The sequence below is a fragment of the Protopterus annectens genome, chromosome 1.part2 (genome assembly GCF_019279795.1).
Source record: "Protopterus annectens isolate FY-2018-M chromosome 1.part2, PAN1.0, whole genome shotgun sequence".
NCBI classification, from domain to species: domain Eukaryota; kingdom Metazoa; phylum Chordata; order Ceratodontiformes; family Protopteridae; genus Protopterus; species Protopterus annectens.
Window position 1 is genome coordinate 902,129,875 of NC_056727.1, and position 26,974 is coordinate 902,156,848.

General features: G+C 41.0%; 1 protein-coding gene across 2 annotated transcripts in view; it reads left to right on the forward strand.

The window, feature by feature from the left end:
• CDC42BPA (CDC42 binding protein kinase alpha) overlaps positions 1 to 26,974 on the forward strand; it is a 3,351,611-nt gene that overhangs the window by 2,547,400 nt on the left and 777,237 nt on the right. For both annotated transcript variants that reach the window (XM_044059574.1, XM_044059584.1), the window contains exon 21: positions 20,990 to 21,066. In XM_044059574.1, the coding sequence (XP_043915509.1) occupies positions 20,990 to 21,066 (77 nt within the window). The remainder of the gene's footprint in view (positions 1 to 20,989; positions 21,067 to 26,974) is intronic.

Sequence of the window (26,974 nt, forward strand, 5' to 3'; positions counted from 1 at the left end):
CCTTGGATTCTGGATCTAACTTCAGGCCTTCTGTCTCACCCGACAGGTATGGTTCATCCCGATGTCTCAGTCTCAAACTAACTGCGGGTTCTCCAATTCCCTTAGTAGCCAGGCAACCAATGCTGTCTTACCCTGTCCGTTCCATAATTTTATCTTCCCATAAACCTTCTAGTAGGAAACTCTCCAGAAGTAAATGGAGAAGGCTCATTTATTGGGCAGAGCAGAATCAGATAGATCCCTTCTCAGCTCTGATCCATTCTGTTCTAGAATTTTTACCGAGTTTGTTTATTGAAGGTGCTAGTTCATCGACTATTAAAGTTCAACTTGCAGCGATCTCTTAACTTTCTTGTGGGGTTTCACATTTCTTTCCTGGCCTCCTCTAAACTGTGCAAAGCCTTTTTGAAAGGTAATCTTCTGCTAAGATCCCCCTTATAAACACCCCATACCACCATGGGATTTAAATTTGGTACTGCAAGCCTTAATACAGTCTCCCTTTGAGCTAGCAGCTTAACGTGATCTAAAATTTTTGACGTGAAAAACTCTTTTTAGTTGCAATTGCATCTGCTAGAAGAATTTCAGAAATTCAAGCATTGTCTGCTAAGCCTCAATACTTAATTTGTTTGTAATGATAAGGTCATCTTACATACCAGTGCTTCCTTCCTACCTAAGTGGTGTCAGAATCCAATATTAACCAAGCCATTAACCTGCCAGTATTCTTCCTAATTTACACTGCACCTGCTGGATGTTCATAAAAAGTTATGTTTCTACCTGCACAGAACAAAAGAGGTTTGAAAGACAGATCAGCTACTTGTTTCCTTTGCACATAAGTTGTGCAAATCAGTTACAAAGGTAACTCTCGCTAGATGGTTGACAGATTGCATTTCATTTGCCTGCAACAAATTGGATTTTCCCTTACCAAAACCATTAATGACTCATTCAAACAGATCTGTGGCAACTTCCACTGTGTTCCAGTCTAGTGCCTCTGTGGACGATATATGTGTAGCTGCAATTTGGCTAAATCCTCATACCTTTGTCACCGATTGGTCTCAAGAGAAAGAGAAGTTTTTGGCTCAGCTGTACTCAGGAATATCCTTCCTTAGAGTTCACCATGGAATTTAGGTAGCTAGGGACTCTGTCCCATCAGTTGAGGAATGAATGAAAATTGACAACATCAGATAAAGAAGTTATGTACTTACCATAACGTTTCATCTGTTTTGTCCATTTTCATTCTTTTTCAACCCCCCCACCCTACATCCCCATCCATTTCTCATAGGTTCATAAGTTCATAGGTAGGTACTAGGCTATCTGCCCGAAGGCATTTATAAGCCTAGCCAGAATGTGTTTGCTTTCGCCGCACCGTTAGATTAGTTCCCTGTGCCTCTATCCAGCAGAGCCGTTGAAGTTATCCCTGGGGTAAACTTTCTGTTTCCCATCCACTAGTCAAGGTTTCTGTTGAAGAGGGTTAGCAAGGAGCTCTACCTAATGTAGATTGGAATCTTGTTCCAGAGCATGGGAAGTCTCTGGGACAGGAAGCTATCCCTCCAGCATGTCCTATTTATTGTTGTGGTGAGGTTTAGACCCCTGGAGCGTGTGGCTCGAGGGGATATGGTTTTCTTTAGGTGGAGCATGTCCATCAATTCTGGGTTGGACATGGCCTTGTATATCAGGCAGAGATCACCTCTGAGTAGGAGGTATGCAACCGAGTACAACTTCTTCAGTCGAGCTGCATAGGGCATCTGCTTGAGGCCAGTGATCCTCTTGGTGAGGTACTTCTGTGGTCTTTCCAGTTGTTGCATGTGTTTGGTAAATTACATCCAAAATGGGGCATTGTACTCTATGATGGGTTTGATGAGTGATGCGTAGATGGGCCCAATTACCTCTTTTGATCTGGATGCAAACCCTTTTGTGATTAGGTGGGTCACATAGAAGGATTTTCTAACCACTTTGGCAATGTGATTATCAAAGGAGAGGCTGCTATCTACTTGGGTCCCCAGATCCCTTATTACGTCTTCCGTATTTAGGGGGCTACCACCTATGTGGTAGTTTGTGGGTACTTTGTTTTTTGCAAAGGGGATGACTATGCACTTTTGGCATTTAGCTTGAGGCCATGGTTTTGACACCAGGTACCTATCTCAGTGAGACCCTTTTGGAGGATGTCTCTGTCAGCCAGAGTGTCAATTATAGCCCTAGTTTGCAGTTGTCTGCGAACTTGGTCAGCCATAGTCCTCATGTACTTGCCTGTACCTCTGAGAAGTATATGCTGAACAGGAGGGGTCCTAGGACTGAGCCCTGGGGAATGCCATTTGTAACTGGTTTAGAGTTAGACCTAGGTCCTGCAACTCTTACCATGTGGGTTCTGTCCTTGAGCCAGTTGGCAACCCATCTCATGACACAGGGTTTATGTTTAGGCTGGTGAGCTTGTCTATAATACCTGAGTGGGGAATGGTGTTGAAGGCCTTTGCGAGGTCTATGTAGGCTGTGTGGACCACCTTTCCCTCGTCTATAGCCTTGGTAACTGTTTCAAAGAAGTCCACCAGGTTTAGGAGGCATGATCTGCCCTTAACAAAGCCGAAATGGGTAGGGTCCAGTGTTTGGAGGTTCCCAGTGTCTCTGTTAATGAGATCCATGATGATGCGCTCCATAGCTTTGCAGACCAAGCTAGTCAGGCTTATAGGGCGATAGTTCCCAGGGACCGTTGTGGCTCCACCTTTGAGGAGCGGAATAACCATTGCTGTGCGCCACTCTGTGGGCACGTAGCCTGTGGAGGTGCTGGGTTTAAACAGTGTGTTTAGGTGAGGGGTTAGTTCATCTTTGAGCTTGTGTAGGACGCAGCCTGGGACACCGTCTGCTCCCATTGATGCTGTGTTTTTGGCTTTGGAGAGGGCTGTTTTAACCTGAGCATGTGTGATTTCAGGGGCACTACATTCTTCTGGTATAGTTATGGGCCCTTTTGGGGGTGAGAGGGGGCTGAAGTTTGCACTGAACCTGTCTGCCAGGACGTTGGCTATATCGGTTGGTTCAGTGTATTTTGTGCCATTCTGCACTAACTCCAAGCAGATCTGACAATTGCCACTTAGATTCTTGACATAGCTAAAGAATGCCTTGTGGTTATCTTTGGAGTCCATGGCAATTTATTTTTTCGAAGCTAGCCTTGGATGATTTTATGAGGAATGTAGTTTCTTGCTGATATTGGTCAGGGTTGTCTTCCCTTCTTGGGATTTTACTCTCTTCTGTACTAGTTTCCTCCTTCTATTGTATAGCTTGTTTATGGCAGGGGTCCAACAGTCTGGTTTCCTTTTCTTGGAGGAGTGAGTCTTGGTATTGTTTGGGATAGCACAATCCATGCATTCTTGAAGGGGCCCATAGAGTGCATTAGTAAAGGATTTTGCAGCTTGGACAGCATTTTCCTTTAGCATGGGGGCTTTGAAACTTCCCACCTCGGTCTTAAGTAACGTGAAGTTTGCTTTTGCAAAGTTTTTCATGGTGGTTTCTTTGACCGGGGGTGGTGGCGGAATTGGGATATCCAGAGTGATTAGTTTATGGTCAGATCTAACCAGCGAGGGGTTGAAATCCGGTGTGGAACACCGGTCGCCCATGTTGATGATGTCCAAGTCCAATATGTTGTCACCTCTGGTGGGGGTGTTAACCACTTGATCCAGGATGTTTGAGTTTATAAATTCTAGGAAATGTTGGGCAAGGGAGTTTGTACTTGAGTAGTTTTCCCAGTTAATATTTGGGTAATTGAAATCACCCAATATCAGGGTATTTGGTAGGACCTTTATTTTTCCCAGTGTTTCCAGGAATGTGGAGTGGGGGTCCTGGGACATGGTGGGTGATCTGTAGCAAGCTATAATTTGAATAGCAGATGTTCATCGTGTTTCACTGTTACAGTCGTTACTCTTGGGTTATCCTGCTGGCAGGCTACCCTCAGTCGGCCAGAATTCCAAAGTCTAGGTCCGGTGTCGGTTGCTGTCGCCTGTTCCCTGACGTCAGTGCGCCAGGGGTATAAAAGATACAGCCGACGCCATTTTCTTCAGTATTTCTTGCCGTGCGGTGCCCGAAGCAAAAGCAGTTCGCAAGTGGCCGGTCGGCCGATTCCTGAGATTTTCAAATCCGAATTTCAGAACCAAAGTCTTCATTAAAACTAAGTACCCCGTTGGGGAAACTTTTTTCTTGCTGTAGACTGATGTCAGAAAAAGTTAACAATTGTATTTCTTGTAGGAAGCAAATACCTCATAAGGATTTTCACTCTTACTGTATTCCTTGCCTAGGCCCTGATCACAACGTTGCTAGCTGTCGGTTTTGTGCTAGATTTAACCAACGCACTATTAAGTGTCGGTTCGATTTTGCATTTCATTACTTTGGCCGAAGATTTAATTATATAATGCCATCGGAACAGCCAACGACTGGAGTTTACAAAAAACGCAAGGACAAGGAAAAGGATAGGCATCCGAGGTCCAAAACAGATAACGAGGCCTCTGCCAGGCCAGTCGCCGGTTCACCGGTTCTCAGTGAGGCACTTTCGCAGCCCCTGGCGCCTGCTACCTCAGAGCCACAGGCCGCTTCCGACTCCCATGTGGAGCCGACTGGACCTCTGGATAATCAAGCTATTGGACACTTGGAAAACATTCCTTCAGATGGGTCCGGAGCCGCTGAGCAGGCATCGGCTTCTGAGGGTGTCTTCAGACCTACACAACTATATATTAAGCCATCTTCCGCTTCAAAGACTAAAGTAGCTCTAAAGACAAAGAAACAAGTACAGCATTCTCCTACTCAGACTTCAATGCCTAAAACACAAATGCTGAAAATGGCCGAAGACCTAATTACCTTGATCAGGGGATCCCATCCCCCTTCTGATAAGAGGCCTAGGCAAGAGACAGAGTATGATTCTTCTGATCAGGCTTCTATTTCCTCTGATTCCTCTTCTGAACAGGATTACTCCATGCTTCCCTATGAGGATTCTGATGCTGAAGAATCCATTCCTTCAGCCTCTCCTCCTGAGGATTATTCTTTTGGGGAAACCCTGCATACCATGAGGGACCATTTCCACTGGGAGAGCCAAGATTATTCTGAATCTAAGAAAAGGCTCAGAGACTTTTTGCTACTTCCTCAGCACAGACCCCTTGCTATTCCACCTGTTCTAGACATTGTAGATGATGTATTTTCAGTGTCCGGCCTGTCCCCTGACTCTTTACCCCCTGCACCTGCTAAGCCAGACAGATATTACAGGGTCCCGAATTCTCATAAATTCCTATATAAAAACCCTGCTACTGACCCAGAAACTATATCTCAGGGTCCCAAAGGGGTTAAAGCTTCCACTGCAAAAAACCCTGTCCCCTCTGGTAGGGATTCTAGGGCTCTAGATAGATGGTGGGAAAAAGTCTACACTTCTGCTGCCTTGGCTGTAAGGGCTTTAAATTACCAGTTTCATATGCTTAAATATCAGCAATATTTAATGTCACTGCTTAAACAGAAATTGTTGACAAATACTGAATGTTCAGAGAACAAGGAATTGCAGGATTTATTGCATGCAGCTGAACAAGTGGGAAAGCATACTTTGCAATGTGGTTAAGATTCACTGGAGGCCTCTTGCAGGGCCGCTGTTACAGGTTCTGTTATTAGAAGGCATGCTTGGTTAAAGGAACAGAATCTGCCTGATCATGTTAAAGCACCATTACAGCATAATACTTTGTTTAGTACTAAAGCAGAAGAGGTGTTGAAAAAATGGAGGATAAAGCAAAATCCATGCAGACAGTCAAGGATTTCTTACAGGTACAGCCACCCAGGTTTAGCAGGAACTAGCCTTCTAAAAATTGGTCCTTTCCAGTGTCAGACAGACCACAAAGAGGCAGATACAGGCGTCCCAGAGGCAGATCTCAGCCCCAAGGCTCATACAGGCCTAAACAATGGTGTGCTCCTACCTCCAAAAGTGGAGAAGACAAATCACAACCATACAGGAAACAGTCCCAATGACGTTCCTCTGCCAGATCCAAACACTTTTCTTTTGGCAGCCCCCTTAGGGGGAAAACTAGCACTTTTTTCATCAAATTGGCAAATGGTTACCCAAGACAAATGGGTCCTGAACATAGTGTCCCAAGGCTACAGGTTCCATTTTCACACTCTATCAAGGTCAAAAGGTATGCCAGACCTGCCACACAATCAATGGGCAGAGGCACAAAAACAAATTACAGCCCTCATGGACATGAGGGCCATTCAGCAAGTACCACAACAAGAGCAGGGGCAAGGATTTTACTCCAGACTTTTCCTAGTACCCAGAAAGGACAAAACCTGGAGACCAGTACTGGACCTGTCTATACTCAATACGTTTCTGTAAGTTCCAAAATTCAAGATGTTGACTCTACAGCAGCTACTGCCCATGCTGGGCAAGAAGCTTTGGCTCGTAACTTTGGACCTAAAAGCGGCATACCTGCATGTCCCAATCAGACAATCTTGCAGAAGATACCTTAGATTCATTGCTGACTCAATGCAGTACCAATTCTCTGCACTGCCCTTTGGCTTATCTACTGCGCCCAGGGTCTTCACAAAATGCCTGGCACCAGTAATTGCGTTTTGCAGGCAAAGAGGAATTCAAATATATCCCCACTTGGACGACTTCCTAATTCAAGCAGAGAACAAAGACATTCTTCTAAAGCGTCTGGCGTTTGTAAAAAGATTACTAATTGGCCTAGGGTGCACAGTAAACAAAAATAAATCAAAACTAGTGCCCTCTCAAGAGATAATATTCCTGGGTGCAAGCTTAAATACAACTGCCCAGATGGCTTATCTCACGCCAGACAAACAGAAGCAACTGACTACTTACTTCAAGAAATTGGCAACAAAAACCCACTTATCTGCAAGGAAAATCCTGCAGGCCTTGGGTTTCATGGCATCCTGCATTCTACTAATTCCATATGCCAGACTGCATATGAGGAAACTGCAATGGTGTCTAAAAAGTGTTTGGACTCAGCATTGCCACAGCCTGGAGACAGTAATTGCACTCATTCCCTGCCTGCAACAGGAGTTTCGATGGTGGGCAGAAGTCTGCCACCACAACAAGGGTCTGCCATTCAGTTTAACTACAGCCAAACAGACACTGACAACGGATGCATCAGATTATGCCTGGGAGGCCCATATGGCAGGAAAATGTATTCAGGACACATGGCCTGCAAACCAGATGCATCTTCACATCAATCAAAAAGAGATGCTAACTGTTCAAAATGCCCTGACAGCTTGCAAGGACCTGCTTCATCCAGGACAGATACTGATAAAGACAGACAACACTACAGTCATGTGGTACATAAACAAGCAGGGAAGCACACATTCCTACCCCCTCTGCAGACAAGCAATGACCTTATGGGACACAGCATTGGCTTTTCAAGTTCACCTGCAAGCACAATTCCTGCCAGGAAAAACAAATACTCTGGCAGATGAACTAAGCAGAAACCTCATGGATCCCCACGAATGGAAACTGGATCCACAAGTCTTCAGCATGATAATAAGGAAATGGGGATGCCCAGACATAGATCTATTTGCCTCCCCTCACAACTGCCAATTGCAGAGATTTTGCACAAGGATTTATCACAAGCAAGCATGGAAAGTGGAATCCCTATCCTTCAGCTGGAAAAATCTAACAGTATATGCCTTTCCTCCACTGCCTCTCCTTCCCAGGGTACTCCTAAAGGTCAGACAAGAGAAGCCAAAAATTATACTGATTGCACCAGACTGGCCACGCCAGCACTGGTACCCAATCCTAAAGAGCTTGTCTCAAGGTCCAGCATGGATATTGCCTCAGTCTTATCACTTGTTGACCCAACAAAACAATCAGATCCTGCACAGCCAACTCAGGACCTTAAATGTGGCAACATGGTGGATAATGTAGCCATTCAGAACACTCCTCTTTCAAAAGCTGTTATGGATGTTATCTTGGAGGCCAGGAGGCCCAGTACCAGAAAATCTTATGCAAAAAAAGGAAGAGATTCTGTGCTTGGAACCAGGAACAAGGCATTGACACGTGTGTACCAAATATACCTCAGATTTTACAATACCTAACTGAGATGCTGAACAAAGGCCTTTCTCATCATTTATGATTCATGCCTCTGCCATTTCAGCCCATTACAATACGGAACCACCTATCTTTTCTCATCGTTTAATAAGGCAGTACCTCAGAGGGGCCAAAAACATTAGGCCTCCAAGGAGAGCACCAATTCCGGCCTGGGACCTCAATTATGTTTTGGAAAAACTCACACTGCCTCCTTTCGAGCCAGCATCAACAGCAGATATAAAATTCTTATTATGGAAAACAGCTCTGCTCCTAGCAATAACCACTGCAAGGCATGTCTCGGAGTTACAAGCACTCATGGCTGTGGAACTTTTTATCATTTTTCATCCAGACAGGGTTTCTCTGAGGACAATGGCCCTCAACCAAACCATTCACTTGCCTACCTTTTATCCAAATCCACAGAACAAGGGTGAGAAAATTCTGCATTCTTTGGACATACACAGGCAGTTACGCTTCTACTTGGACAGAACTAAAGCTTTTAGAAAGTCTGAACAACTTTTAGTGTCATATGCTGCAGGATCACAAGGAAAGGCTATCTCAAAACAGACTATTTCTAAATGGATAGGCCATTGCATCCATTTCTACTATTTTCAACATGGCAAATCAGTGCCTAAGGGCATTAGGCCTCATTCCACCAGAGCAGCAGCAATTTCAGCAGCCTTCCTCAGAGGAGTACCAACCAAAGATATCTTAGAGGCTGCAACTTGGAGTTCAGTGCACATACTAAGCACTACCATTTACCTCTTTCCTCTAAATCCAAAGCAGGCATTGCCACTGCAGTTCTGCAGGGTCTCATAGCCTCTCCTAATCCTATTTAGCCCAGCCACCCATCCTCAGCTTTGGGATTCAACACAAGAGTAATAACTGCCACAGTGAAACACGATGAACATAGTACAGTTGTGTACCTACCATAAATGTAGATGTTTGAGTGTATTCACTGTTGCAGTCCAGGTTACCCACCCACCATGCCCATTTTCTTTGCTGGGACTTATCTGCACTTCTCTATCCTATACAACCTATTTGGTGTATTTGCTTGTAGATGAAGGAAATGTTATTTTTGTGCATGCATTTTTATTGGCATATTTTTCAGCCTACCAATTTGGGGGCACTTGACATCTGGTGCTTGGCTGCATCTTTTATACCCCTGGCGCACTGACATCAGGGAAGAGGCTGCAGCAACCGATGCCGGACCTAGACTTTGGAATTTTGGCCGACTGAGGGTAGCCTGCCAGCAGGATAACCCAGAGTAATGACTGCAACAGTGAATACACTCGAACATCTACATTTATGGTAGGTACACAACTGTACTTTTTGCGCATTGTAAATTGCACATGGATGATCTCTGAAGTATCGTGCTGTGCCACTGACTTGGAGGTGTGGGTATCCTTGATGAATATGGATACTCCCCCACCTTTTGTATTTCGGTCTGGGTTTTGTGGCCGAAATGTATGGTATGAGTTGTAGCCTGGTAGTGCTGGGGTGTTCTCTGGAGCCTTAAACCAGGTTTCTGTTACTGCGCATATATCGATTTTCTCCATACTGATGAGTGCCTCGAGTGCATGCATTTTAAGGTTTAGATTTCTGGCACTGAGTAGCATTACCCTCAGTTTTTTGTTACTTGTGCTATTTACTGCAGTGGGTTTGTCTTTTGTGCCTTGCCTAAAAAAAGGCACTATGGAGCTGGCAAGAGCCTTGGCCAGTATTCAAAAGCTTAAGGGTGACAGGTGCAAGCCATCTCTAGCGAAGCAACATGGTTTGTCGAGCATTTCATCCCAGGCTGACATTCACTGGATCCCCTTTGAATGACACCAGAAGCTTAGCCAGTTGTTGAAATTGATAATTTTTTCTCTATACCGTGGTATAGTTCTTGGTGAGGGCAGGATGCTACTTAGGGTCAGGGTCATACCGGCCTGGGCTATGTGATCAGAAAGCTCTTCCATGTCTCTTTTCATGTAGTCCAGTGAGGTACAGCTCAGGTCATTCACACCAACGTGGACAATGACAGATTTATATTTGTACTCATTCTGGAGTGACCTGAGTGCTTGTGTTATGTGGCAGATCCTGGCACCCAACAGGCAGCTAACAGTAACCTTCTCCTTGTTCAGCCTAGTGAGTGGGACATCAGTGTGCCTGACTATAGAGTCACCTATTACTAGTGTGTTGGGTATGTTATTTTGCCTTAAGGGCTGTGATTGCATGGCACACTGGTTTTGTGAAGTATGTGTTTCATGGTTTGTGTTGGGGGTGGAGGTTGCTTGGATGTCTGCTTTGGAGGACTCTGTTGCTTTAGCACATTTTTATTTAAAGCCTCAGAGTATATTTTTGTGTATTTGTGTGTTTTTTGCCGGTGCTGGTTTCATAGGTCTGTGTGAGACTGGTGGTGTGATGCAAGTAATTCCCTTTTCCTCTTGACTGCCTCGTCCAGTCTTGGGTTGACAGAGGAGTGAGACTCTTAGGGAAACCATATGACCATTTCATTGAACTCCAGTTATGGCAATTCTTTTATAGTCTCTCTCTCAAGCTAGGTCTTGATTGCATTCTAATGGCCAGATTTGGAGCATAAGCACACTGCTCCTTCTCGGTTAACAAATCCTACTATGGAACAACATTCAGTATGTTCTTTCCAGTTTTTCTGATACAGCAGAGAATCTCAGGTTTTCTCTGCATGCTGTCTTCTTACTTTACTTTTTGAAACGGCTCTTTTTGAGACATCTCTTGGTCAGCCAGCCTTTTCTTGACTTCGATGTTAATCTGAATAGCTTCCATGTTTTCAAAGTTTTTCTCTGATTGACTGTGTATGTTCCTTCTTTGTTTCATTAATTTTAAACACCTCTGAATACATTTGGTTTGTTTTTTCTTCTAAATACTGGAAGCTGTCTCATATACTAAAGCTGAAACTTGAACTGCTTTTTGCTAAACAGCTGCAAGGCATTTCTGCACCAGTTTTTTTTTCCTCTTTTTCTGGTTGATTTTCTCATATATTCTCCAAATTTCTTTTTCGTTGGCATCCACAAAGTCTGCTTTCTAGCCATTAACTTAAATTTTACCAAAATTGATACATCTGAAGTAGTTACTTCATTTGTTCTGCAACCTGTGGGTCTCGGATCCGACCAGCAGCTTTCCAAGCTTCAAGATCCGAGCTCCTGTCTCCTCCCCTCTACCCACAATCCCCTGTCACCACCACACTACCTCAGATCGTTTTTGCCGCGGCTTGAATCACAAGCATCTTGTGAAGAGCTCCTGAGCTTAGTAACAGGGAAGTGAATTTTTTTCAAGAAATTTTCTTAAAACTTTAATAAGTTAAAAAGAAGAATGTTGAGAGTGTTTCTCTGCCCTTTTTTATTTTTGGGATTGCGTTTTATTCAGTTAACCCTCCCCTAGGTGTTTGGGTGTGTGAGTGTGTGTGTCAGGAAAATGGCCGAAGGCCATAAAGCTATTTTTTCAATGTGCACTGGGTGTGGCCATAAGCTTTCCCCAGCTGATGGCCACACTCAGTGCGTTATATGCCTGGGGGTTGTCCATTTGTCTTTAGACTGCCAGGTTTGTGCAGCCTTCAACCCCCCCTCTGTGAGGGACAGGAGGAACAGGCTTATTCTGACGGGATTGTTTCCCCCGGAGGAGGCCTCTTCCTCCTCTCCCTCCAAGGTGCAGGCTGCCCAGGTAGCTTCGGCACCCCTGATTCCCTCGACTCAGGCTGGGACTCAACCTCCCACTACTGCCTTGAGTACGAGGGAAGTTCAGTCTTCTCCTTACCCGTCTTTCTTACCAAAAGTGGCATCTGTGGCAAATATCAATCAGACTATCAATCTGCCGGTGTTTTTCAAAAATTTTCAAAATAAGGGAGAATACATGTTGCATACACTAGACGTATGTAGACAGTTGCATTTTTACCTGCACAGGACCAAACACGTTCGTAAGGCTGATCAACTCTGTGTCATTTGCTCCTTCATCCATGGGAAAACCTATATCCAAAGTGACACTGGCTAATTGGATTTGTCAATTTATTTCTCAGGGTTATAAGGCATCAGGCAAAACAACCCCATTTAAAATCCGTGCACATTCCACAAGATCCATCGCAACTTCTGCAGCCTTCTGGTCCAGGATGCCGTTGGACGACATATGTTCAGCAGCCACTTGGTCTTCTGCTCATACATTTATTTCTCATTATAAGCTGGACATGATATCTAGAAGCAGGGTGTCCTTTGGCTCCGTGGTGCTTCGGAATATCCTTCCATAGACCACCCAGGTTTCTTTATTTAGGTAGCTGGGGACTCTGTCCCACAGTTTGCAGAACAAATGAAGTAACTACTTCAGATTTAGAAGTTATGTACTCACCATAACGTTCCATCTGAGTAGGTACTTCATTTGTCTGCAACCACCCCCCCCCCTGCCATCCCCCTAACCTGTATCGGGTTTCTATGATCTTTTATGATTCTTGAGAATATCTGAACCTGTTTTATTACAGGTTTTTGCAGGTGATACAGCAAAACTGATCTGAGGTAGTGTGGTGGTGACAGGGGATTGTGGGTATAGGGGAGGAGCTAGGAGCTCGGATCTTAAAGCTTGGAAAGCTGCCGGTCTGATCCGAGGTCGGATCTGAGACCCACAGGTTGCAGACAAATGAAGTACCTACTCAGATGGAACGTTATGGTGAGTACATAACTTCTAATTTTTACTCCCTTTTTTATTCTTATTTTTGATTTGCACACTGAGTAAACTCTAATCAACCTGTTGATCAGTGTGCATCAATCTTGGAAATCCTCCTCACCACAATTTTGGTCATGCATTATGCGTTATGAGAAGAAAGTCAGCAGTCAGGCAAAACAAAGGCCACCCCCTCTCTCTGAAAGTTCTCTATCACCACTGTAGCCACCACCTACTCTAAGTAAGGAGCTGACAGCATCCGTGAACAGTGGCTGAGAGAAGGCCCTCATTCCTGTTGTCTTTTTCGTGATTTATGACTTGGTCAACAATGCATTTGCTATGTCTGTCTTCTCAGACTTAACTTGAAAATGCTAGTAAATTTTTAAACACCTTTATTAAATTGTCACTTAAGACCTAGGCAAACATATATTAACAGAAAAGAAAACAAACCATTTTAATATTTTTCCATTTAAATGCAACGTACATCACATATATTTTCTTTGCTATCAGTCCAACATTACAATAATGCTGAATTCCTGCCTTCCCTCAAACCTCAGTCCTCCTCCTGAAAATTATTATACATGTATTGTTCCCCCATTTTCATTTACTCCTATGTAATTTGCTCCTTCCCTTTTCCAAAAATCCCTCTTCCAGTTCTTTTTATCTCTTATAATATTCATTACCTCAAATACAGTTGGTGTAGACTTTGATTTCCATTTTCTAGTTATTGAATTTTTTTAGCAGCTAACGAATTAAGCTTAATAAGGCCTTACTAGGTCTAGGCAAGCTTGATCCTTTATCCTAGCTCAAAAGAATAATTTCCTTACTTAGAGCCATCTGTTCACCCAATAATTCTAATAGAGTACTCTGTAGGGAATTTTTAAAATCTGCCAACTCTTTATACTACCACAACATATGTTCCCAGTTACCTCTTTTTTCTCCACCACACCTCCAACAGTTGCTGTCTACCTAAGGATTAATTCTTTGGAGTCTGCTTGGGGTATAAAAATGACTATGCAAATTAAAACAGCAAAGATCCAAAACCTTTGGGACTTGGTTGCATAGCTGGGAGTCATACATATGTATTTCCCTTGTCTTCTTGTAAATTGCTTTTCCATTCTCTCTTCCCAATCATTTCTATCCTTCTCTGATTGATTCTTATACTTATAATGTAATATTTTATATGCCATACTAATTATCCATTTTTAACAACTGCTTCTGTTCTAGATTCAACTAAAAACTCTACCACAGCAGGTCTTTCACGTAAAATTCTTTTATCCCTTTCTGTTTGCCTGTACTTTGAGATCAAGCTGTGGTAGGAAAGGCAGTCTCTAACCTGTAATCCAAATGTCTTCTTGGGCTCATTTCACTCTATTACCTTTCCTATCTCTTGGTTCCTTTGCCAGGTATCTCCAGTAAATTCCAATATGTTGGCAATTTGATGTGCAGGAAGAACTTTTACCAGGACTTATTGTTTACTGGAATGAAACATCGAGTGAGAAACAAAACAAGAAGTTTGACATTGTGTTGGGAACTAGATAGACACATTTAGGGTTTCCTAACCTTAGAATGTGCAGATGACTTTAAACTGTAATGCAGAATGGCTGCCAGTACCCATTACTTTTGAGTTATGGCTCTTACTTTTGAATCATGAAATAAGGATGACATCTTGTGACATCAGGAGGTCACCTCAGTGAAGATGTTATTATGCAAGAAGCCCAGAATTTCTGGAAAGAAGAGATACAAAAAGATTAAAAGACAAATTAGAGGAAATAAAAATAGTTGCACAAGAAAAAATATCAAAAGCTTCAAATGCAGATTTGTGTTCACTAATACAACAGATTCATGAAAAACATTATATAGACCAAGAAAACTTGGGCCGTTTGGAAAAAGAAGCAACTGAGGAAATACAAAAATTTACAGAACAAAATCTGGAGATTTTTAAAATGTATAAAAAAGAAATATGGACATGGGAAAGGATGGTGCAATATTTATACAAAGGAAACAAAAACAAATTAATCAGTACAAAAAAGCATGTCCAAAGATATTCAAAGAGAAATATAGGCAAAGTCACCCAGATATGGAAAATTTCACATTACAAAAAAATATGATCACAAAGGGGGGACGTAGAACAGAAGATTAGTAAATTAGAAGATAAAAAAAAATAGAAACTGAAAATATGGAATACCTGTGAAGTTAAGGATTTAGTGTAGAAAGTCTAACATAGGTTATGTCACAGCATGATGGAACAGTAAATCTCCCAGGTAAGGAGAAACAGTAAGAGAGAGAGAGAGATATCTGAAGAAGAGATACGGACATGGGAAAGAAAAAAGAAATTTAATACGGTGGAATATTTATGCAAAGGGAAAGCAAAACTAATCGATAAAAAAGCAGCACCAAAGATATTCAATGCTTATGGAAGTTTACAATACAAAAAATAAGAAAACAAAGAAAGAATGTAGAAAAGAGGATTACTAATGAAGACGCTAAAGAAATAGATACTGAAGTTATGGATTACCTGTGAAGTGAAGGGTTTAATGTAGAAAATCTAACTCTGATAACATGACAGCATGGTAGAATAATGAATCCCCATATTAAGGAGAAACCAGCTTAGCAGGAAGCATTTGATAGTTGCCATATGAAGATGCTTTGGAGGCTTCAGTAGGAAACTAGTGCAGAAGTTCAGTTTGAGTCATACAGCAAGGGAAGGAACAGGAAACTGTGGCAACTCTGACACAGTCAATGTTGTGGATTGATTGGCCAGTGAGTTCATGTAGGTTCATAGGTAGGTACTAGGCTATTGGCCCTAGGGCCTATATAAGCCTAGCCAAAAAATGTACCCTGGCTTTCGCCACACAAGAAAATTATTTTCCTGTGCCCCTGTCGAGCAGAGCCACAGAAGTGATCCCTGGGGTGAATTTCCCATTTCCCATCCAATCATAAAGATTTTTCTTGAAGAGTGCTAATGAGGAGCTCTGTTTGACATAGATAGGTAGTCTGTCCCAGAGTATGGGAAGTCTCTGGGACAGGAATCTATCCCTCCAGCATGTTCTGTTTGTTGTGGTGACAAGGTTTAAGTCCCTAGAGTGTGTAGCTCAGAGGGATTGGGATTTCTTTAAGTGGAGCATGTCCAACAGCTCTGGGTTTGACATAGCTTTGTATGTTAGGCAGAGATCGCCCCTGAGTAGGCGATATGTGATGGAGTAAAGCTGTAGTTCCCATATGAAAAAGCAGTAGGATGAAGTTGAAGAGAATTTGGTACAGGCAGATGTTATGGAACTTTCTGTAGAATGCCCACAGGAAACGGAGAACAAAGAATGTGCCTTAGTTTAGAAGAAAATTATCTAAGGGAAGAGCTGCTTGCTTTAGTACAGATGGACAGACATATTAAGATCAATGAAAGAAATGGATTGCAGAATGTCAATAAGACCCAAAATGTTAGAAGTCTGATAATAGTCTTGATTACTGTGCTCATTCATTATAACAGAAATTCATGTGGTATAACAGAAGTAAATAGGATATATTACTGTGTATCTAAATTAATAACAAGTAAAGTCTTACCTCAAAACCACAGGGCAGTACGGGAAAGGAAGGGGAGAAATCAAATGCCTTCGTGGAAGTATTGAATAGAGAAATCTGTAAAGCAATTAAGACAAGAAATGCCGCTGTTAGAAGAGTACAGAAGAAGGAAAAGATCAAGAGAAATACTCAGAAAGATAGAGATGATAAAGGCAACTCACAGTATCAGAACAGACCGGGGTCTTTGTACAGTATTGCATATAATAAACTAAAGATAGCACAAGCAGAAAAACTTCGAAGATATACAGATAAATATAAAGGAAAAGTGCAAAATAAGCTATCTATTGATGACCCAAAAAAGTTTTATACCGAACTGGGAAACAAGGCAAAATAAATAGAAACATCTCCAAAAAGGTAGTAGTAGTCACATTTTGGACAAATATCTAGGAATATCCTGCAGAACATAATAAAGATGCTGAATGGATGGAAAAAGTAAAAGAAAGAATAAGAAGTTCAAATGTACAGGGTATGAAATGGGATGAAGCAACAGACAGAGAAATTAAAACAAAATGAATAATAGCTTCTAATTGGAAAAACCAAGGCCCAGATGTAGTACCTAACTTCTGGCTAAAGTATTAAAACCTTTACATGAAGATTTAGCAATGAGTAAGAACTATTTATGTACTGACCCCAAACAGACACCAGCCTGGTTAACAACAGGAAAAGTGATGCTCCTCTTTAAAAGTGAACCTGCGAGATATCCTAAACACTATAGACCAGTGACTTGCCTTCCGACGATGTATAAACTTTACACTGGAATTGATGCTGACAGAGTTTATAGTCATTTAGAAGAAAACTCATTCATATAACTAAAGGGTAACAAAAGAAAGCCATATGGAGCAAAGGATGATTTGTTGTTAAAGTCATAATGGAGAATAGTAAAAATGGAAGAATATAAATATGGCGTGAATAGACTACAAAAAAGCGTGTAACAGCATCCCACATTCATGGGTAAAAGAATGCTTACAAATGTACAAGATGCAGCCTACGTTGTTGAATTACATTACAGTGACCACGAAACAGTGGCAAACCACTTTGCATTTTAGCCATGTTAAAGAACAAATTATTATCCCAGAGATAAAAATTCAAAGGGGGATATTTAAGGGTGACTATGTCACCACTGCTCTTTTGTCTTGCCCTTAACCCATTAACCTGTCTTAACAGATTAGGTCATGGCTACAATTTGGCTCCTAGAAAACAAGGAAGAGTAAAGACTTCTTATCTTCTTGTGAAAGATTTAAAACTGTATAGTTCATCCAATCAGGAACTGGAAGCACAACTGCAAGTGGTCAAAATTTTCTCAGCTTATATAAGAATGTCATTTGGTCTTGATAAATATGCAAAAGCAACCTGTAAAGTAAGAAAGCTGCAGCAGGAATGTGATATTTTTATTTATTTTATTTTACATTTGTTGACCGGGATAGTCTGACTGGATGCATGTCCATTCTCAGCAGAGGCCCATGGAGAAAAGCTCCAAGGGTAAGCAGATATGGCATTACATAATACCAGCATTACATATTACAGACTATTTACAGAGATTGCATAAGTAAGCAAGTTAAACAAGTTCCACAGGCTACAGTTAATCCTGAGCGCAAATCAGGATTAAATTAAATTACACAGTAAACTAGTTAACAGATTTTTACACATTCTGGAGAGAGTTAGCCAGGCTTGATACATTGACATAGCCAGTTAAGTGACAAATGTTGTTTGAGTCTAGTTTTAAATTGACCTAAGGTGGAAAGTACGGTAATATCAGCTGGAAGAGAGTTCCAGGATCTACTTACATAGTTTGCAAAGAGAGAATCACCGGCTGTGTTATTAATTTTGCTAGTCTGAATTAGTAGTTTGTTAGAGGATCAAAGCGGTCTAGGATTGTTATAGGGGGTGATCATATTTTTAAGTGCAGGAGTATTGTCCGGATTATAGAGAATTTTATAGGCCATAATCAGTTGGTTATACTGGATTAGGCTGGGTAGTTCAAGCCACCCAAGCTGATTTAGATTGATGCAGTGATGTGTCCTAAAAGGCAGCCCAGTGGCAAACCTGGCAATGTGGTTGTAGCAAATTGAGAGTTTGTTAAGGACAGTCTTGTTTAAATTCGAGAGTAGAGGGGATGCATACAGAAGGGTTGAAAGAAGGTGAGAGCGAGCTATGGCAATTTTAGCTGGAGGGGTTAGGAAGGCTTTTATTCTGTAAAGTGACCCTAGTTTTTTATTGATGGTTTTGATAGTTTGGTTAACATGTAGGTCAAATTTGAGATTATTGTCTATGATGGCACCTAATAGTTTTGTAGATGGGTCAGGGGAGATTATTGTGCCATCATTTGATTTTATGTTAAAGGTGAAAGCAGTAGATCTACGTGTTGGTGAAAATAACAGCATTTTAGTTTTTTTGGAATTTAGGATCAGACGATGTTCAGAAAGCCAGTTTTCTATTGTATTAAAGGTGGTCTGGGTAGCTGACCATAACTCTACTGGAGATGTGGCTGAGCAAATCAGAGTAGAGTCATCAGCATATTGGATACAGCTGACTTTTGAGATGACAGTATAAAGGTCGTTAATGAAGATGGAGAACAGCAAGGGCCCTAGTACAGAGCCTTGTGGTACTCCAAGGGTGTTAGGTAGAAGGTTAGAGAGTTTGTCCTGCCAGAGGACAGCCTGCTGTCGACCATTCAGGTAGGATTGAAACCATTGAAGGGCTTCAGTATCTAGACAGAATGTTTGCAGGGTGTGGATTAAATGTTGGTGATCAACCATATCGAATGCCTTGGAAAGATCAAAAAAGAGGGCTGTGGGTATATAATTATTGTTGCGATTATGGTTTATGGTGTTGGTAAAGGCTAGGAGGGCTGAAGAAGTGCTGTGATGAGGACGGAAGCCATGCTGAGTGTCTGCCATAAGGCGATTCTGGATTAGGTGGTGCATGAGTTGTCTATGAATAGTGATATAAAAGAACTTGAGGAAGAGGGGGGTGAATAAATATTTGGGAATTGATGAAGGATCAACAATAAAACATGAGCAACTGCAAATAAAATTTAGTAAGGAATATTTTAGAAGACTACAATTAATACTGAAACCAGCTCTGACATCTAAGAACAAAGTCCAAGCTATAAATTTGTTCTTGCTGGATAGGAAAACAAGAAAAATGCTTCATGCTTATCAAATGATTCATAAAAATCAGTGTATACCAAGATTGTATAGGTCGTGTTCTGAAGGAGGTATGGTCCTCGTTGGAAGTAATAGAACTGCATACATACAGACTGATCTCAAAAGATCCAAGCATAGTGAAAGTTTTAAAACATGAGGAGAACAAGTCTAAGAAGACATTCCTGCTTAGTTTAGCAGAAGCATATCAGTGTCAAGCGGGAATGGAAATCAAACTAGAAACAGATAAAAATCTGGCAGCGACTGAATGTGCCAAAAAAAAAAAAAAGAATGTAAGTTGATGGATCAGATGAGAAGGCAAGATATGTGGAAAATGCATAAATATAGTTCTAAGTACAGAAAACCCCTTGAACAACCTTATGTCCATCAAGGGTTAATGCAAGAATGGTTAAGAAGAGGTACAGGAGAAAAGCAGACAAATTCAGGTTTTGTAAAACAAAGTTGAAAAAAGTCACACATCTTGTTGCTGGGTGTGATACAGTAATGGCAGAAGGCCTGTATACTGAAAGGCATAGTAATGTGGCAAGACTGTTGCATTGGTGATTGTACAAACATAATACTGAAGTAGCTCAAAATTATTGGAAAAATGAGCAAGAAAGCATTATAGAAAATGAAGTTAAATTGCTAAACCCAGTGATTACAGTGTCTTGTGTACAGAGACCCAAAGTTATAAAATATCAGGTTTTGCAGGCAGAAACGACGGCAGTGGGGAATAAGGATACCCAGATCGTTCCAGTAGTAGTAGTAGAAGCAATGAGTCTCATAAAAAAGAATTTACAGTCATATTTAAATGTGTTACCAATATATATAACTCCTTATGAATTGCAGGAGTCGTCAGTTGTAGGGAACATCGGCGTGGTGCGAAGAGCACTTTTGGCTAACATCAAAGATTGAAACAATACAAATTTCATGAACTTAAATTATACTTTGACTGAGGAATGGGGTCCATTGCCATCATATTATTGTAAACCCAAAAGTCTTGGAGAAATTAAACTGAATATGTAAATGTATCTTTGGAAATGAGACTGATTTATTATGTGATAGACAAAGGAATGGGTTTAGCTGCTTGTGAAATTTCTTGTTTGGTGGTGTGCGCATATTCCTGTAGTGGATGGTATAGGACACCCAAAGCTAAGTTATGGCAAAGCATATTCCCCATATTGAAAAGATAGCAGAGACTGATAGAATTCAGCAATGAAAGTAAATTTCAGGCCAACTCCAGAAGTCACAGACTTTGGTATACAGCCATCTCTCACTGATTTAGGCAAATGGTTACTTGTGTCCTTGGCAGTGTAGATAACATGCTCAAAAAAAAACAAAAAAAACAGCACAGGTAAGTAAGTAAATAAACAAAAAGTGCAGCGTTCTGGGGCTGCCCATTGTGAATATCTTCTTTATAGTTTCCTTGGCTAACCATTATAAGAACATAACACAGGACAGTATTGTATTGTTAAAGATTTTTGAAAAGACACCAGAAAATTTAAAAGAAAAAGCACTGCTTTAAAATGCTTAAAATGTTCCTGCTGCTTCTTTTTGTTCTTAGGCGTAAAGCACCAAGACTCTCAGAATTCTTTCTTGGCATTTTTGAATGCACCTACCTCTACGCTGGATCAATTTGAAGTAAGTCATTGTTGGTATCATTTAAAACTGATGCAGTATAATACAACTCACGTTATAAATGTGTTGTCTTTTTGACTAAAGCACAGAAAATGAACCAATAACTCATTCCTACAGGTATTAGTAGTTTATACCAGTGTTTCAAATTCTGGTTGCTTATTTTTTCAAGTGCTTACCAAGCAAATATCATTATTGTATGCTACAATTTACTAATGGTAAATTTATAATAAAAAAAAATAAATAAATCAAAATAACGGGTCCCATCAAGATTGATACTTAACAGTTTCAGCTGGAGTAAATGTTACTCACGTCTGTGAAGTCTGCTGTACTTGAAAAGAGTTCTCAAACTGAATTTTACTACTTTCTGGTTACAGTATTTCTGTTGAAAGTGTTATGTGAGTGTACAGTAAGTCACCATCATACTGGACTTTGCTTTTGGTATATTTGAAAAAAAAACAGCTTAACAGCATTTTACATTGTTAGATTTGTTGTAAAATGCATTTTAAACATTGGGTTATTTGCTGATTAAGTAAATTTTATTTAAAATATGTTTGCAGATGGACCCCTCCGTCACCAGGTAAATTCATGATAAAATTCTTTGGGTAGCTCATCAGCATCATTGCTGTTAAAAAGAAGGGCTGCACTCCACTTCTTTCTCATAGTTGACATTATGGGATCTATTTTATTCTATCTTACAGAACACACCAAATTACTAGGAGTAGAAATAGACAATAAACTGAACTTTGACATTCACATTTCCATGACCATTAAAAAAGTGCACAAAAAACTAGGAGCATTATATAGAAATCAGCAACTACTTACCAAAGCAGCTAAAATTTCAGTAGCAAATTCTCATCTTATCTCTACCCTACTCGACACCTCTCCAATATTTATTAAACTTAGACAATGCGATCTCAATAAGCTCGAAACCTGCTACAACAAAATCGCCAAATTCGCCACAGGGGCTTCCTACCATACTTACCACTTGTCTCTCACTAGCAGAATTGGGCTGGCTAGAGCTCCCCCACCTCCTTCAATGGTACCAACTCACACTCGCCCACAAACTAATAAACCAGCCAGTAAAAGTCCCATCCCTCCAGAATCTACTCCAACCCTACATAACCACGAGACCACTAAGATCCAGCCACAAAAACCTCCTACAGGTCACAAGAGTCATTAACTCTGCTGGAGAAGCATTATTCTCCTGCACTGTAACCAAACTCTGGAACTCCCTCCCATCCTCAATTACCTCTGTAACTTCTTGCACCCACTTTAAATCCTTACTAAAATCACACTTCAAAACTTGCCAGATATGCCTTTGCAACCCCCCCCAATACCATCCACTACCCCTACCCACTACCTCTCTCTCAACCCCTATCAACAACCTACTCTTAGCAAGCTTGGCTACTCATGTTCCGAGGCTACCTACCACATAATACTAACTTCTTGTAGCAACAACTGCTAATGGCTGTTATGTACCTCAAAAACTAGATTGTATCAATTGTTCACTGATGAATCTCAACTACATTTGTAACCATGTTTAGTATATGTCACCATATTTTAAAATTGTACTATGTTCTACAGCTGTTTTACATCTGTTTTCTTCTTGTCTTGCATCCTTAACTGGACTAATGTCTATATTTAAATGCTATGTATTTTAACTGTATAATGCAAATAATACTTAATGTGGAGCTTTTCTCTCCAGGCCTCTGCTGAAAATGGACCTATGTCCAGTCGGACTCTCCCGGTCAACAAATGTAAATAAATAAATAAATAAATTTAGACAGAAGCATGTGGAACCACTGAAGGAACTTTCAACAAGTGCTGAAGCTGTGAAAGTAAGTCAGTGAAAGCGGTTTCTCAAAACTTAGATTTTTTTTTTTTTGGCAGGTGCCAAGCTCCCCTCCCACCTCGTGTGTACAAATGCCTGTACTACCACCATATTTTGCCTACTAACTGCATAGCCACACATCAGTGGAGTAGAGGGCAAAATGTATTGGTTCCAAAAGTGGCTTTTAAGAAATTAACTTTGTGGCATCTGCACTCACTAAAGCAGTGCTCAAATAACTGGCAGACTTCCAATTTTTCCTTAACATGGATGTACTCCATGCAGTATAAGTCACTGACCACATTGTTCCGCACCCAGTTGACCACCATAAGAATTAAACAATAATAGCCAAACTAAAAGTGCTGCTTGCAGGGTATTGCCCCCTTGCTGCCCCCAGTGTGACAGCTTTGCTGGCTGCACCCCTATCCCTAGATTGCCTCAGAGGTTGTACCAACACATATTTGTGCATCCCTGAATGTATTATATTTATAGACAGGAATGTAGAGGCAAAGCCCCCATATTAGGGAGGGCAGGGCATCCCCACAAAGAAATGTAGATACGGATCATGTAGATGAGTGTAACATGCAGCAGGATAAAAAGCTGTAGTATACAAGCAGGTGGTCACTTGAATGCAGGTAACTCAGATTCCTTCCATATTGCATATCCCTGACATAGTCACTGGAACAGTTTTTTTCTGCTTTGGAAAAGGGCCAGAGACTAGTAATTTGACACCCTGTTGAAAAAGTGACCCAGAAGCTTTAGGATATGCTGCTGATGCCAACTCCCATATTAGCTCTGCTTTCTGTAGTAGTAAGAATATGTAGTACTTTGTTTCATAGACCATACAGTTGATTCCAAGACATATGTTTTTTGATGTGTTCTTCCTGTTGCCCATGGAAATTTAGATTATGTCACTGATCTGTGATGTGAAGGGTGACAACCTTTATATCCATTATTAAACATTTTGTATGTTCCTGTTTAACCTTTTGCTACTGCAGGAAAGACATGCAAAAGTCTGAAATTAATGTGTGTTTGTTTCATCCCCAACCTTGTATGTCATAACTGTACCTAGCTATCCTAGTGTTTTGAACCACCGTAATTACTGAATAAGTATCACTGTTCCTTGAGCATGCTTTGGGTTGTTATTGGATTTTAACTTTAGCATAGCAAACTGTTCATTTAAATCTTAGCAGTATACCTCTGGCTGATTAAGGTCATCCTTGTATTCACATTTTATTTTCACCTTCAACCAGTGGAAAAATAAAAATAAGAACACACATACACAGTTGTCATGTCCTAACTGCTTCAAACTTACATATAACAGAAGCAAATCATGATAGCAAAAAAGGCCTTTTTTACACTTTCTTACATATGGTTAAGTAACTGTGCCTGAGTTCAGAAAGGTTACTCTGAAGTGTACACCTCACTGTAACTTTTTCATATTCACATACAGTCCTTCTATGGTGAGTCTCCATGGTTATGCTAGAGGCCAATGAGGCATTCTGGGGAGAAGAACTTGCTAATTAGCCATGTGCTATCCCCTCAAACTGCCTGTAGTAAGGCATTTACACAGCCAAGTGATGCTGAATAAATTAGCATGACAGCTCCTACCTGCCCATGGTAGTGGTCATGGGCAAAAGGTCAGTGCTCATCTGTCCCAGTAAAGGTAAGTGCTGGGGATTTTAACAGTCAGGTAGTGTTAAGGATTGTGTGTATATATTTGTCTGTGGTTGCCTTTGTGAATATTTCTGTAAGTGTGTGACTGCCTGAGAGGTTGCAGTAGTAAGTTAGTGGGGGGTAGGTTAGGGGTGTATGCGCATGCACATGTATGTGAGCATGGGTGAATGGGTTAGTGTGCCTTTGACTATGAGCTGGTGGAGAGGGGGCTGTTTGTGTATGAGTTGGGGTGGCTATCATACTTACACACAACCACCAGGGAGAGTACTAAAGATGTGGCTGGGGGAGTACCACTAGCCACCAAAGAGAACTCACTTGCCTTAATGGCACGTATAGAAGATGTGGGTCTGGGGAGAACACTAGACACTAGGGAGAACTCTTTACTATCATTCCTTAACAGAAGTTGTACAAGACATGGGCTAGGGTAAAACTCCAGGCACTTAATTAAAAAAAAAAGACAAAGAGTGGAGTAAGGAACCAGTAGACACCAGGGATATTTTAAATAGCATGGCTTAAAGGCGCTAGAAAGGATTCCAACCCTGTGCTCTGCCACTTCCAGCAGAGTATATTCATCATCTGCACTACCACTAAGTACCAGGGATTTTATGTGGGAAATACATAAACCTTGGGGGGGGGGGGCATTATTCAAGGCGTGCAGCAGTTCATGAGATACAGGGGAAATGGATAGGCCACATAAGGCATGCTTCTCAACCTCTTACCACAAGAAAATTATACACAGACATCCTTAATGGTGGGGCAAAGAATCAGGGAGAGATTTTAGGTATTCTATCTAGAAACTTAGAAAGTCACTGGAATAATGATTGTTGCATTACCATGCTTTACTGAAGGATATGAGGTCTGAAACTTTAATATCTGGCATTAATGGCTAACTTTAATCATCTGTGATTTACAAGAGCTGGAAAAGGGGGACATAGGGGCATTCTGACAACACAGGGACAGGTATGGGATATGTGATGCACGTGTGGGTGCATGTGAATATGTGTGTGTGTATGTGGGAGAGTGATTGGGGGGAGTGCTTATACCAACCTCATGCATGGCTGACCATCTTAACTACAACAGGAAAGGGCTAATCTGCACTAATGGTAGTTAACAGTGATTCAGAGACATGCATATTAGCCAATACGGAGGTCTTTCCTCATCACGGCTAATGTGTCTCTGAATCGCAAAGTACCATATTGTGTAAACAAGGGCTTTTTACCACAGTCTTTACCATGAGTGCCAGGGCTCCTTCCAAGTCATGAAATTAATGTCTTTGTTGTTAAATTCCTCCTTGACTCTCTGACCCCGAATAATCACTTAGGTAGTGATCATTGCTTAGCACATTTCCATTTTAACAACTCTAAGGATTATAAAGTGTGACTTTCCATTCTCCTCTAGTTTTAAGTAGATTCATGTATTAACAACTCTCCTTTAGGATTTTTACTGCTGCCCCTGTGGTGGTTTTATTGCTGTGTTTTAACACTAAAAACCTAATGCAGACTTGAGTGCAGTAGACTGAGTGAAGTCTTAACATGGAAAAGTGTGGATGTAGGTGAAATGTTGTTTTTTTCCTTTATTTGTCAATAACTTCTTTTCTTTTTTGCTCTTTTGCTTCTGTCCTTCTGTGACTGTTGAGCGTCCATGCTGACCACTCTTAACCCATTCAGTACCACTTGTTAATAGCCCTATGTCTCCTCCTTTTCCTGGATGCAAGGGTCACTTGCACCAAGAGTGGTGTCATCATCCTTAAGGAGAATCATTTTTTTTTTTTTAACTAAACCATAACTCTCTCCATGCATGTTCATTGGTGTCCAAAAGGTTGGCATGTGCCATTCTTGTGTGATACATTGCCCCACCTCTAGATGACATCACTAGTTGGATTCCCCCACACATACAAGAGAAAAAGGATTACATGTGTGATACCTATCAGAAGTTATGAAAATGAAGAGTAGATGATAAGGGTGGGTCATGTCTTGCAAAGAAGATGGAACCATCATTGGAAGATCATTTGGATAAAAATGTAACTATCACAGAAGCTGTCAACAGATAAATGAAAACCAGATAAGACACCTGCTCCTGATGATTTTGTTGTGACTTTCTACAAAAGATTTAAAGTAGATCTAGGCTAATTTCTGATAGAAACATGCAATTGAATTAGGAAATTTGAAATGTCATAATTCGTACCTAAGCAATCCCCTAAACATGAGTAAATCTAGCTGTTCTCTATTTCTACCTTGTTAAAAATTACAGACATTCTTGCTGATAAGCTTAGGCATTAAAATATTATGACTTATCCTTGTATAAATATTTCATTTTCATTATTCTAACTTTCCAAGCTGGGTTACCTAAAAATGCTCAAGGCTGGGGGAATATTATAACTTCAGAGTTAATAACACCCAGCAGCCT